We start from the raw sequence: 14,613 nt of genomic DNA on the forward strand, positions 1-14,613 counted from the left end.
GGCCAGGATGGTCTCAATCTCTTGACCTCGTGATCCGCCTGCCTTGGCCTCCCAAAGTGCTAGTAGTACAGTCTTAGGCAGTCAAAAAAGTCTTCTTGGGAAAATGACACTCGTCCTTCCTTGGAAGGTGATGGCATTGGCTACACAAGAGTGTGTGGCCAGGCACAGTGGCTCACGCCTGTAATCTCAGCACTTTGGGAGGCCAAGGCAGGTGGATCACCTGAGGTCAGAAATTCGAGACCAGCCTGGGCACATGGTGAGACCCCATCTCCATTAAAAATACAAAAATTAGCCAGGCATGATGGTGCACGCCTGTAGTCCCAGCTACTCAGGAGGCTGAGGCAAGAGGATTGCTTGAACCCAGGAGGCAGAGGTTGCAGTGAGCTGAAATTGTGCCACTGCACTCTAGCCTGCATGACAGAGAGACTCAGTCTTAAAAAAAAAAAAAAGAGCATGTGGAGTGGAGGCTAAAGGGGATTATAGACAAATGCCATGGCAAATGCAAAAAAACAATATAGTGCCTCTGAGGAACCCCAGTAATATGGCCAAAGTGGGGAGTATGGAGACATGAAGCCAGAGGTCACAGCCAGATTGTGAAGGCCCTTAAAAGTCCTTGTAGGTCGGGCACAGTGGTTCACACCTATAATCCCAGCAATTTGGGAGCCCAAGGCGGGTGGATCACCTGATATTAGGAGTTCGAGACCAGCCTGAGCACCATGGGGAAACCCTGTCTCTATTAAAAGTACAAAAAAATAGCCAGATGTGGTGGCGGGCACCCGTAATCCCAGCTACTCCAGAGGCTGAGGCAGGAGAATCACTTGAACCAGGAGTTGGAAGTTACAGTGAGCTAAGATCTCGCCATTGCACTCCACCCTGGGCAAGAGCAAAACTCCGTCTCAAAAAAAAAAAAAAAAAAAAAGGCCTTTTAAGGAGTTTGGACTTGGTACTAAGAGCATTGAATTGTCTTAAATGGGTGTGGATATAATCCAATTCATATTTCTAAAAATCTTTGGCTAAATGGAAGGATTCTGGAGGAAAACAGACCAGATGAAAAGGTTGAAGTGGCGCTAGTCTCAGTTGGGATTTAGGCTTAGGAATGGAGTAGCAGTGAGAATGGGAAGATCCAGCCTATTTAAGAAGTAGAATGCACAGACCTTGGTTGGTTGAACTAGATGGGGAAATGAATTAGTAGATGTTTCAGTTACCTGTTGCTGCACAACAAAGCATCTTCAAACTCAGCAGTTTAAAAGAATAACATGGGCCAGGCGCGGTGGCTCACGCCTATAATCCCAGCACTTTGGGAGGCCGAGGCAGGCAGATCACGAGGTCAAGAGATTGAGACCATCCTGGCCAACATAGTGAAACCCCGTCTCCACTAAAAATACAAAAAATAAGCCGGGCGTGGTGGCGGGCGCCTGTAGTCCCAGCTACTTGGGAGGCTGAGGCAGGAGAATCACTTGAACCCAGGAGGCAGAGGTTGCAGTGAGCCTAAATGGGTCACTTAGAAAATTGATGTTTGGGCCAGGCGCAGTGGCTCACGCCTGTAATCCCAACACTTTGGGAGGCCAAGGCGGGTGGATCACCTGAGGTCAAGAGTTTGAGACCAGCCTGGCCAACATAGTGAAACCCCGTCTCTACTAAAAATACAAAAAATTAGCTGGACGTGGTGGTGGGCGCCTGTAATCCCAGCTACTTGGGAGGCTGAGGCAGGAGAATCACTTGAACCCAGGAGGCGTAGGTTGCAGTGAGCCGAGATTGAGCCAGTCCACTCCGGCCTGGGTGACAATAGTGAAACTTTGTCTCAAAAAAAAAAAAAAAAGTTCATGGAAAAATAGAATTAAAAAGATAAACTTCATTTCTTAACATAAGCTTCATTGAGTTCAAGACATTTATAAATGATGATACCAGATCACTTGAGGTAAGGAGTTTGAGACTAGCTTGGGCAACTTGGTGAAACCCTCTCTGTACTAAAAATACAAAAATTAGCCCAGTGCGGTGGCGCACGCCTGCAATCCCAGCTACTCAGGAGGCTGAGGCATGAGAATGGCTTGAACCTGGAAAGTGGAGGTTGCAGTGAGCTGAGATCATGCCCCTGCACTCCAGCCTGGGCAACAGAGGGAGACTCCATTAAAAAAAAAAAAATCTTAAAGGGCACCCATTTTTATTCAGCTAACAATGTAAAAAAGACATGCATTGACATGGTTAAATCCCCAGGCCCCTCAGTTCTTTAGTGATCTGCCTGCCTTAGCCTTAAGGTTAGAAAACAAAAAAGTCAGAAGAAGCCAAATCATGACTGTAAGGTGGATGCCTAATGATTTCCCACTGAAACTCTCAAAAAATTGCCCTTGTTTGATGAGAGGAATGAACAGGAGCATTGTTGTGGTGCAGAAACTCTCTCTAGTAAAGCTTTCCTGTGTGGTTTTGTTTCTTTTCTTTTCAGTTTTTTTGTTTTTTGTTTTGTTTTGTTTTGGGACAGAGTCTCACTCTGTCACCAGGCTGGAGTGCAGTGGTGTGATCTTGGCTCACTGCAATCTCTGCCGCCCTAGTTCAAGTGATTCTCCTGCCTCAACCTCCCAAGTAGCTGGGACTACAGGCACACGCCACCACACCCAGCTAATTTTTGTATTTTTTAGTAGAGACAGAGTTTCACCATGTTGGCCAGGATGGTCTTGCTCTCTTGACCTCGTGATCTGCCCACCTCAGCCTCCCAAAGTGGTGGGATTACAGGCGTGAGCCACCGCACCCGGAATTCTTTTCTTTTTTTCCTAAAACTTTGGCTAACTTTCTTAAAACACTCTCATAATAAGCAGATGTTATTATTCTTTGGCCCTCCAGAAAGTCAACAGGCAAAATGAGTTGAACATCCCCAGTAACTGTTGCCACGATCTTTGATCTTGATTGGTGTGCTTTTGCTTTGACTGGACCCCTCCAACCTCTTGGTAGCCATTGCTTTGATTATGCTTTGTCTACAAAATTGTACTGGTAAAGCCATGTTTCATCTTCTGTTACAATTCCTAGAAGAAATGCTTAAGAATTTTGATCCCATTTGTTTAAAATTTCCATTGAAACCTTTGCTTGTCTACAGTTGATCAGGGTGCAACTGTTTGAGTAACTATTTAATGGAAATTTTGCTCAACTTTAATTTTTTAGTCAGACTTGTGTAAGCTGAACCAATTGAGATGTCTATGGTATTGGCTATTTTTTCTGCTGTTAATCGTCTGTCTTACTCAATTAGGGCACAAACCAAGATAGATTTTTTTCCTTGAAAATTGATGTGGATGATCTGCCACTTTGCACTTTGTCTTCAACATTGTCTCATCCCTTCTTTTTTTTTTTTTTTTTTTTGAGATGGAATCTCACTGTGTCACCCAGGCTGGAGTTCAGTGGCACGATCTTGGCTCACTGCAGCTTCACCTCCTGGGTTCAAGTAATCCCCCTGCCTCAGCCTCCTGAGTAGCTAAGACTACAGGCACGCCCCACCACGCCTGGCTAATTTTTGTATTTTTTCAGTAGAGTCAAGGTTTCATCATTTTAGCCAGGCTGGTCTTGAACTCCTGACCTCAAGTGATCCACCCACCTCGGCCTCCCAAAGTGTTGGAATTACAGGCATGAGCCACTGCACCTGGCCATCTCATCCCTTCTTAAAACGAGTTATGCATTTGTAAACTACTGATTTGCGGGGGGCATTCTCTTTATAAACCTTTTATAAAGGATAAATTATTTCACCATTCTTCCATCCAAGCTTTACCAGAAATGTGGTGTTTGTTCTTGCTTCAATTTTAGCAGAATTCATATTGCTCTGAAAGGGGCTCTTTTCAAACTGATGTCTTATCTTTCTTAGTGCCTCAAACTGGATCCTATTTTGACATGTTATAATAAGTTAGTATGAATTTATTTTGGTGCAAAAAGAGTTTGAAATTCATGCATAGTTTTTTCATAATACATATTTTCCATGAACTTTTTGAAGACTCCACCTATACAATACATGATTATTATTATTATTGAGACAGGATATTGCTTTGTTGTCCAGGCTGGAGTGCAACCTCCACCTCCTAGGCTCAAGCAATCCTCCCACCTCAGCCTCCCGAGTAGCTGGGACGACAGGTGCCTGCCACCACACCTGGCTAATTTTTGTATTTTTTGTAGAGACAGGGTTTCGCTATGTTTCCCAGGCTGGTCTCAAACACCTAGGCTCAAGTGATCCACCTGCATCAGCTTCCCAAAGTGCTGAGATTACAGGTGTGAATCACCACACCCAACCTTACAATACATTATTATTAACTATAGTCACCATGCTATACATTGGGTTCGACTCCACCTCCTGATGGATGGGAGGAGCAGCATGTGCATATTGGGATGGTAAGAGTTGTCAACCAAGAAGCTAGATGTAAAAGGTCACATATTGTATGATTCTCTGGAGGCAGTCTTCCACAAGCAGTAAGAATCACATATAGGCCAGGCACTGTGGCTAACACCTATAATCCCAACATTTTGGGAGGCCGAGGTGGGTGTATCCCTTGAGTCCAGTAGTTTGAGAACAGCCTGGGAAAAATGGCAAAACCCGGTCTCTACCAAAAATACAAAAAATTAGGCCAGGCGAGGTGGCTCACGCCTGTAATCCCAGCGCTTTGAGAGGCTGAGGCGGGTGGTTCACCTGATGTCAGGAGTTCGAGACCAGCCTGGCCAATGTGGTGAACTAAAGAAACAAAAATTAGCCAAGCACGGTGGCTTGCGCCTGTAATCCCAGCTACTTGGGAGGCTGAGGCAGGAAGATTGCTTGAACCCGGGAGGTGGAGGTTGCAGTGAGCCAAGATCACATCACTGCACTCTAGCCTGGATGACAAGAGAGAAATTCCATCTCAAAATAAATAAATAAATAATAATAAAAATAAAAATAACAAAAATATAAAAAATTAGTCAGGCGTGGTGGCGTGCACCTGTAGTCCCAGCTACTTGGGAGGCTAAGGTGGGAGAATCACCTGAAACTGGGAGTTAGAGGCTGGAGTGAGCCATGATTACACCACTGCACTGCAGCCTGGGTAACAGAGTGAAACCTGTCTCAAAACACAGACACAAACAAACAAACCACATACAGTCTAAAGTACTGTGAATGGATAGTGGTATCATTATTAGCTGGAGGTAAAGTGACTCACCGTAGTTTATGACGGAGCAAAATCCTACTGAGCTTTTCTACCTCCCCACTCCTGAATTAGTTATCCATCATTGATGTCAGCCTGATTGTGAAAAAAGGGAGAGCTGCTGATATGGAAAGTAGAGGGAAGAGAGCCCAAATATCTTCAATATAATAGCAAATCCTAGAATCTAGAATGTAGTGGTTAAGATAATAGCCATTTACCAGTCTTGTGGCTTGGGAAAGTGGATTAACATCTGTGCCTCAGTTTCCCTATCTATGAAATGGGGGACAAGAACCAACATAGATGTGACCACATGTGAGAAAGTGAAAAGGGGACTAAGAAAATTAAAAAAAAAAAACAAAACAGTTCTGTTAGTAGAATGTTCCCAACTGGACATAAACAGCACTCACAGAATATGAACAATGTTCATAGACAGTTTCACCAAGATCGTGTTTTGGACAAGACAGAAACAAGGCCCTCAACAACCACACAAATGGGAAAACACCCCCTTCTTCTAATGTAAATGATCCCGCTTTTTTTTTTAACCAATGACAGCTCTAGCTTGCTTTGTTCCTCCTTCTGTTTAGATAAAACCAAGACTGAATTGCCTGTTTCCTGACAGCATCCAATTCAAATTTGGCCTCCTACTTTCCCAATCCCTCTAGAATAAGCCCAAATTCTATAAGAGATTCCTCCTAATTCCTTTTCATTAAGAGGCTCCCTACTACACTTCAGGTGTGCCTTTTTATTATTTTTTATTCTTTATTTTATTTATTTATTTATTTATTTATTTATTTTTGAGATAGACTTTTGCTCTTGTTGGCCAGGCTGCAGTGCAATGGCATGACCTCGGCTCACTGCAACCTCTGCCTCCCGGGTTCAAACAATTCTCCTGCCTCAGCCTGCCAAGTAGCTGGGATTACAGGCACCTGCCACAACGCCCGGCTAATTTTTGTATTTTTTTTTAGTAGAGACGGGGTTTCACCATGTTGGCCAGGCTGATCTCAAACTCCTGACCTCAGGTAATCTGCCTGCCTCGGCCTCCCAAAGTGCTGGGATTACAGGCATTAGCCACCGTGCCTGGCCAGGTATGCCTTTGCCCAGCCAGGTATGCCTTTTTATGGTGGGCACATATTCATCAAAAGTCATACTAGAGTAATCATATTGGCCCTATTCAAAATAGATAAAATATCCAAATGCCCAACAATAAAATGAATACATAAATTAAGGAATATTCACATAATGTAACATTATAATATATAACAATGAGAAACAAATACAACTTCATTCAACAATGTGAATGAATCTCATACTATCGAGCAAAAGAAGCTAGACCCTAAAAAATATATTGCATAATGTATATACATTAAGTTTAAAAGCAGGTGAAACCAATCCATAGTGTTAAATGTCAGCATAATGATTATCTTTGTGGAGAGATGGGAAGAGGCATGAGGGGAACTCCCAGGTATGTGTAAAGCTCTGCCCTTTCTCTGGGTGCTAGTTATATGTATGTGTTGAGTTGATGAAAAGTCAATAAACTGCACTTATGATTCATGCACTTTTCTTTGTGTATGTTAGCCTGAATTAAAAAGTTTAAGAAAAAACAAATACTTTTTTTTTTTTTGAGACAGAGTCTCACTCTGTTGCCCAGGCTGGAGTGCAGTGGGGCGATCTTGGCTCACTGCAATCTCCGCCTCCCGGATTCAAGGGATTCTCCTGCCTGAGCCTCCCAAGTAGCTGGGATTACAGGTGCACACCACCACGCCCAGCTAATTTTTGTATTTTTAGTAGAGACGGGGTTTCACCATGTTGGCCAGGCTGGTCACAAACTCCTGACCTCAAGTGATCCACTTGCCTTGGCCTCCCAAAGTGCTGGGATTGCAGATGTGAGCCACCACGCCCGGCTAAAAACAAATACTTTTTTAAAAGAAAGTTTAAAACAAAAGTTAAAAAAAAAAGAAAAAAACAGGTACAAACCTGAAAAATCTCCCAATTAAAAAAGCTGGGACAATTTTAGCAACAAAATAATGTAGTATTGGAATGTAACCATTATAAGATAAACATCCATGAGTCCATACTGATATAAATAGCTAAGTGAGGGAGAAGAGGCAAACTTCCCTTGGGGAAGATAACTTATGTACATACTCCCCACTGCAGGAGGTAGAGCTTAAATACCCCGCCTTCCCACCTTGAGTGTGGGTTGCATTTATTGACTTGGTTCCAAAGTAGTGTGGGAGGGTAGGAGGAGTAATTGCACAGTAGAGAAAACTGGCAAGCACTACCTTAGAGAGGTAATCAAGGTTAACATGATCAGTGATGTCATTTTGACAGCATGTACCCTTGATTCTATGTGATGAGAACAGCCAGTCACCTTGTGGTCTTCCTCCTAAACACCCAAAACCCCAGTCTAACCATGAGAAAAATATTGGCCAAACCCAAATTGAGGCACATTCCACCAAATATCTGAGGAGTAACTCTTCAAAACTGTCAAGGTCATCAAAAACAAGAAGAATCTGAGAAACTGCCACAGCCAAAAATAGCCTAAGACGACATAATGAATAAATGCAATACGGTGTCCTGGACAGGATCCTGGAACAACAACAAAAAAAGGACATTGAAAGAAAGCTGGTAAATGTGAATAAAATGTGTAGTTTAGTGAGTAATAGTGCGCCAATCAAACTGGTTTCTTAGATGTGATCTACGTAACATAGTAAAATAATTAAGATGTTCACAATAGGAGAAACTAGGTGAGGAGACAGGAACTCTAGGTGTCATCTTTGCAACTTTTCTGCACAACTACAACTATTCTAAAATAAAAGGCGTTTCTTTTTAAACGGGAATCCTCAACAGCGCCGCTCTCATGGGGTTGCAAGAAATCAATGAGATAGTACAGACCAAGTGCAGGGCTCAGTGCTTAGCACATAAATGTCAGATGTGGTTATTGTAATATTATGTAACATTGAGGGACAAAAGCTCTGACACCTCGGTGTTTTAATTAGAGTAAGCAAAGGACAGAGGCGCGTACGTCCCACCGCGTCAGCCCTGCGAACATCCAGAGGTTCCAGCCAGAGTACGTCCGGCCGGAGGCGGGGCGCGGAGGGGACGTCGGCGTGGGGCGGGGCCAGCAGCAGTTCCCACGCCGGCGCTCCAGGCGCGGCAGGCTGCCGCCCCCGGAAGTAGTGGGTACCGGGACGCCGTGAGGCGGAAGCTGTGTATGGCGGGAGGCTGTGGCGGTCCCTTGGTGGGGAAGCTGTTGCTGTTGCTAGACGACGGGAACTAGCTCTCGTCACTTCCTCAGCCCGCCGTCTGCCCACTCCTCTAGCCGGAACCTGGGGGCCCGGAGCCGGGGTAGGCACAGAGTTGTCCTCGGAGGTCCAGGACAGCGGCCAGCCCGGCGGCGGGAGTCAGGGCCACGCCACCTGCAGGGAAGAACCCGAGTCGAAGCGGGAAGATGGCTGCAGACAAGCCTGCAGGTAGGGCGCCAATGTCCCGAGCGACGAGACGGCGGGACGTGCGGGACCGGGCGGACCCTGAACTCGGAGGCGGCGGGGCCCGGGGTGGGGACTCCAGGGCGACTTGAATTTGGGCGTGCATTTCTTTACCCCATCCTCTGTCTCGGCTGTCGCTAACATGAGTCTTCGGGCCCCGGGTCCAATAGTTGTTTTACTCAAGTGCAGTATGAAGTCGCCACTGGCCGCCTTTGCCCTGCTCTTCAGAATAACTCCGGCCCAAAAAGCTTAAATGTATTTTGCCGCTTCGCAGAATTTTCCGCTTCTTCGTGGGAAAAGCAGACAAGAGAAAGTCACCCTGGAGCACACATCTGCCTATAATATCGCGTGGCTGAGGCTGGGATTCACCTGGGCTGTTTTGACCACATGTGGCTTCCTCTGGTCATTGACTCCTGTGAAATTAACTTTGTAAAAACCACTTTTTTTTTTTTCTTGATAGAGACGGGCGGGGGTCTCGCTATGGTGCCCAGGCTGATCTCGAACTTCTGGGCCCAAGCGATCCTTCCGCCTTGGCCTCTCAAAGTAAACCACTTATTTAAAAAGGCATAAAATCCCATTGTCTCTCTACAGTCTGTGCTCCTAAAATCTTGCATTTGGTACTTAATTGCTCTAGTTCCTCGAAATTACTTAATCTCAATGGTTTTCTTTATGGATTATTGCTCCCATTCCTAGAATCTTCCACATTAAGGAATATAAAATTATTTCCTGACCTTGTCCGGAATGTTTCCCGCAAGAAATTCATATTCTTTGTGGCATCCAGGTTTTATTGGAAAGAACTTAAGTGACAGGATTTAAAAGTGATGGAACTTAAAATTTTTACAGTGAATTTAATTTAAAATTAAAGAAAAACTCAGTGTGCTGTGGATTTTAGTAGGTTCTGATCACAATAACTGACAAATGAACTTCACTTGGAAATTAAGCCAATTCTATTTTAGGTACAGAGGAATAAAAATCATTAGAGGATCTCTTCAATAATCTAAGAAGAAAAACAACAGAATAAAGGCCTTGAGAGGGTATAAGGAATGTGCTGTGAAATTTTGGATAGGTTGTTCAGGGAAGGCCTCTGGTGAGATGATATTTGAGCAGAGATATGAAAGAAGTGGGGGAATGAGCCATAAGAAATGAGGAAAGGTGGATGAGGGAGAGACTATTAGACAGGAAAACGGCATGGCCTGTCCAAGGCTGGACCAGGGGACCAACATCTTCCTCCTTATTTTAGAATAGTGTCTGTGTTCCCCACATTTACCATTCCTACTTGCTCATACCATTGCGCTTGCCCGAAATCACCCTTTTAGACCTAAAGCCCATCCAGTTTTCAAATCCTCAGTCATAAAGTCTTCTACTTGTTCATTTATTCATTCGCAAAGATTGAGTGTTGAATAATGGATATGACACACTCCCTGCCTTTGAAGACCTGGTGTTCAGTCTGTTGGAGGAGACAGGCATATCCTAGCTGCACTCCTGTTTGGTAAGAGCTGTGTAATGTGTGTAGTTGAAGAATAAGGTCCACAGTGATTAGGGGACTGTTTTTTTCATTGGTTTAAGTTTATAGGCCATATTGAAGGAAACTTCCTGCTTTGATATAAGGTTAAATTTGAATAAAATAGATGGGTGTTTAGTGTAGCTCCTTTGAATCTCTGCTCATCTCCATCTCATCTGCTGTGTTTCTGGCCTTTATCTTTTAATATGATCTATGTCGCATTGAGTAGTCTTCTCACTGGTGTTTGTCTCTTGTCTCTTCCTATCCCATCCATTTTCCTCACTGTCGCCCCCCCCCCTTTTTTTATGTCCTAAGACAATTCATTGAATCCTGTCATTCCCCTTCCTATAAAGTTTCTAAGACTGTACATGCTTTGGGCATCAAGTCATCATTCTTTTTATTTAATTTTTATTGTATTTTCTTTCTCCTTTTAAGTCCTCACGGTTTTTTTGTTTTTTTTTTTTTTTGAGACGGAGTCTCGCTCTGTCGCCCAGGCTGGAGTGCAGTGGTGCGATATCGGCTCATTGCAAGCTCCGCCTCCCGGGTTCACGCCATTCTCCTGCCTCAGCCTCCCGAGTAGCTGGGACTACAGGCGCCCGCCACCATGCCCTGCTAATTTTTTTGTATTTTTTGGTAGAGACAGGGTTTCACCGTGTTAGCCAGGATGGTCTCCATTTCCTGACCTTGTGATCCGCCTGCCTCGCCCTCCCAAAGTGCTGGGATTACAGGCGTGAGCCACCGCGCCCTGCCGTCCTCACTCTAATGTGGTTTGTGAGCATCTTCAAAATCTATTTCCAGCTGGTTTTTCTGTATCAACCCACCCAGCTCTTCACATCATAAATTACTGTTGCAAAGCATTGTGTTTTTTGAGCTTTTGAGCCGTAGTGTCCTTTCTCTTCTCCGTCTGGTGAACACTATTCATTCAGTCTATCTTACATGCTGCTTCCTCTCTGAGCTCACGAGGTCAGGATATTTGTCACGGAGGGTCTTGTGTGTGTGTTCTTCATCAGGTAAGAAAAAAGGGTCATGAAAGGACTTAAGGTGAGTGATCTGATCACACTGACTGTTGTAGGTGGTGGATTTAAATGAAGTAAGACAGGAAGCCTAGAGACCACCTAAGATGAGTTAATGTTGTGATATTAATTTATTCAGTAAATATTCACCAATGGCCTGTTTTGCCAGGTACTACTTTAGGAACTGGGCAGGAACAAAACAAAGTCTCTGTTCTGGAGCTTATGTACTATGAAGGACAGATAAGCATGTAAATAAAATGAAAAATAAGATGATTTCAAGTTGTGATAGATACTCTGAAGAAGGCCGAGTGCGGTGGCTCACACCTGTAATCCCAGCATTTTGGGAGGCTGAGGGGGGTGGATCACCTGAGGTCAGGAGTTCAAAACCAGCCTGACCAACATGGTGAAACCCCATCTACTAAAAATACAAAAATTAGCCAGGCATGCTGGCGCACACCTGTAATCCCAGCTAGCCGGGAGGCTGAGGCAGGAGAATTGCTTGAACCTGGGAGGCAGAGGTTGCAGCAACCCGAGATCACACCACTGCACTCCAGGCTGGGTGACAGAGTGAGATTCCATCTCAAAAAAAAAAAAATAATACTCAGAAGAAAAAAATGAGTAAGAGAGGCTGTCTGCAGTTGCTCACACCTGTAATCCTAGCACTTTGGGTGGCTGAAGTGGGAGGATTGCCTGAGGCCAGGAGTTTGAGACCAGCCTGGGCAGCATAAGTGAAACCCTGACTCTAAAAAATAAAAAGCCAGATATCATGGTGTGTGCCTATAGTCTCAGCTCCTAGGGAGGCTGAGGTGGGAGGATTGCTTGTACCTAGGAGTTCAAGGCTGCAGTGAGCTTTGATCACGCCACTGTCCAGGCAACAGAATGAGACCCTCTCTCAAAAAAATAAAATAAAAGGCCGGACGTGGTGGCTCACGCCTGTAATCCCAGCACTTTGGGAGGCCGAGGTGGCAGATCACGAGGTCAGGAGATCGAGACCATCCTGGCTAACACAGTGATACCCCGTCTCTACTAAAAATACAAAAAAATTAGCAGGGCCTGCTGGCGGGCGCCTGTGGCTCCCACCTGTAATCCCAGGACTTTGGGAGGCTGAGGTGAGTGGATCACCTGAGGACAGGAGTTTGAGACCAGGCTGGCCAACATGTTGAAAACCTGTCTTGACTAAAAATACAAAAATTAGCTGGTCGTGGTGGCAGACGCCTGTATTCCCAGCTACTCGGGAGGCTGAAGCAAGAGAATCACTTGAACCCAGGTGGCAGAGGTTGCAGTGAGCCAAGATCGTGCCATTGCCCTCCAGCCTGGGCAACAAGAGCAAAACACCGTCTCAAAAAAAAAAAAAAAAAAGAAAAGAAAAAAAAGAATAGAGGATGACTGAAAGCCTTGTTTTTCAGATAGATTAGAGAAAGGCTTTCTTAGAGTTGACATTTAAACAGAAACCCTAAGGATAAAGAGCCAGCTGTGTTGGGAAGAATGATCCAGGTAAGAGGAGCAACAAATATGCAAATGTACAGAACCCTTGCTTGGAAAATGTCTAAAGAACATCAAGCAGACCCCTTGAATACAAGCTCCCCGAAGATAGAGACTTTTGTCTGTGTTAGTTGTGTTCTAGCTCTAGTCCCTAGAACAATATCTGACAAGAGACACTCAACACATAATTTAAGGCTGGGCATAGATGCTCACACCTGTGGGAGGCTGAGGTGGGAGAATCGCTTGAGGCCAGGAGTTCAAGACCAGCCTAGGCGACATAGCCAGACTTGTCTCCATAAAAAATAAAAAAAAATTAGCTAGGCATGGTGGCGTGACCCTAAAGTCCTAGCTACTCCAGAGTCTGAGATGAGAGGATGGCTTGAGCCCAGGAGTTGAAGGTTGCAGTGAGCTATAATTGTGCCACTGTACTGTAGCCTGGGTGACAGTGCGACCCTGTCTCAAACAGAAAACAAAAAAGCCAATACACATAATTTATAGCATAGGGAGCAAAGGCAGCATGGCAAGAGATAAAGTCACAGTTGTATCAGGAGTTGGTGTATGTTGGGCGTTACAGGCCATGGAGGGAGTTTGAATTCATTTTAACTAATGGGAAGAGAGTGGAAGTTTTCAATAAGGGCATGATGGTGTGATCTGATTTATATTTAACTGACCCAGGTAAGGAATGATAAGAGTAGGGGCTTTGAAATCAGATAGTTCAGGTTCATCCTAGCTGTCCTACTTGGTATTTGTGGGAAATTGGGCAAATTTCAAGAAGCCTTTTTTTTAAGCTTCAGCTTTCCTGCGTGTAGAATGAGAACGATGAAAGTATCTACCTCACAGGTATGGTAACAGGTTAAATGATATAATCTCAGGCTCTGAGTTTTTTGGTTTTTTTGTTTTGTTTTGTTTTGAGACAGGGTCTCACTCTTTCACCCATGTTGGTGTGCAGTGGCACCATCATAGCTCACTGCAGCCATGAACTCCTGGGCTTAAGCAATCCTCTTGCCTTAGCCTCTTGAGTAGTTAGGACTACGGGTGTGTACTACCGTATCCAGATAATTTTTTTTTTTTTTTTTTTTTGAGACAGAGTCTCGCTCTGTTGCCCAGGCTGGAGTGCAGTGGTGCGATCTCGGCTCACTGCAAGCTCCGCCTCCCGGGTTCACACCATTCTCCTGCCTCAGCCTCCCAAGTGGCTAGGACTACAGATGCATGCCACCATGCCCGGCTAGTTTTTTTGTATTTTTAGTAGAGAAGGGGTTTCACCATGTTGGCCAGGCTGGTCTCTAACTCCTGACCTCGTGATCCGCCCGCCTCGGCCTCCCAAAGTGCTGGGATTACAGGCATGAGCCACCGCGCCCGGCCTTATTTGGTATTTTTTCAACTTTTTATTATGAATGATTTCAAACACCTAAAAAATTTAAAAAATAAAATGAATATCTATATATCTACCCCCTAGTTCATTCAGCAATTGTTATATTTTACCATATTTGCTTCCTCTATCACTAGCTATGACTTTTTTTTTTTTTTTTTTTTTTGAGATGGGGTCTCACTCTGTTGCCCAGGCTGGACTGCAGTGGTACGATCTTTGCTCATTGCAACCTCCATCTCCCGAGTTCAAGCGATTCTCTTGCCTCAGCCTCCCGAGTAGCTGGGCTTGCAGGCACACGCTACCACAGCCAGCTATTTTTTTTTTTTTTTGAGATGGAATCTCACTCTGTTGCCCAGGCTGGAGTGCAGTGGTGCAATCTCGGCTCAGTGCAACCTCTGTCTCCTGGGTTCAAGTGATTCTCCTGCCTCAGCCTCCTGTGTAGCTGGGACTACAGGTGTGTGCCACCATGCCTGGCTAATTTTTTGTATTTTTAGTAGAGACGGGGTTTCACTGTGTTAGCCAGGATGGTCTCCATCTCCTGACCTCATGATCCACCCACCTCGACCTCCCAAAGTGCTGGGATTAACAGACGTGAGCCACTGTTCCTGGCCATGCCCAGCTAACT

The 14,613-nt window shown here is 44.8% G+C and overlaps 1 protein-coding gene across 20 annotated transcripts in view; it reads left to right on the plus strand.

The window, feature by feature from the left end:
* Nucleotides 1-8,189: 8,189 nt before the first annotated feature.
* Nucleotides 8,190-14,613, plus strand: part of CNOT10 (CCR4-NOT transcription complex subunit 10) — an 88,883-nt gene continuing 82,459 nt past the window's right edge. For 11 of the 20 annotated variants that reach the window (XR_010155551.1, XR_010155553.1, XR_010155552.1 and 8 more), the window contains exon 1: nt 8,240-8,608. Coding sequence is in view for 11 of the 20 variants with exons in the window: in XM_054681585.2 (XP_054537560.1) it covers nt 8,587-8,608 (22 nt within the window). In the remaining 9 variants the exon portion in view is untranslated. Of the gene's footprint in view, nt 8,609-8,897; nt 10,113-14,613 lie in introns of those variants that run through there. The other 9 variants (XM_063806686.1, XM_063806687.1, XM_063806688.1 and 6 more) reach the window with 5 other exon arrangements.

This window comes from Pan troglodytes, chromosome 2 (genome assembly GCF_028858775.2).
Source record: "Pan troglodytes isolate AG18354 chromosome 2, NHGRI_mPanTro3-v2.0_pri, whole genome shotgun sequence".
Taxonomy (NCBI): domain Eukaryota; kingdom Metazoa; phylum Chordata; class Mammalia; order Primates; family Hominidae; genus Pan; species Pan troglodytes.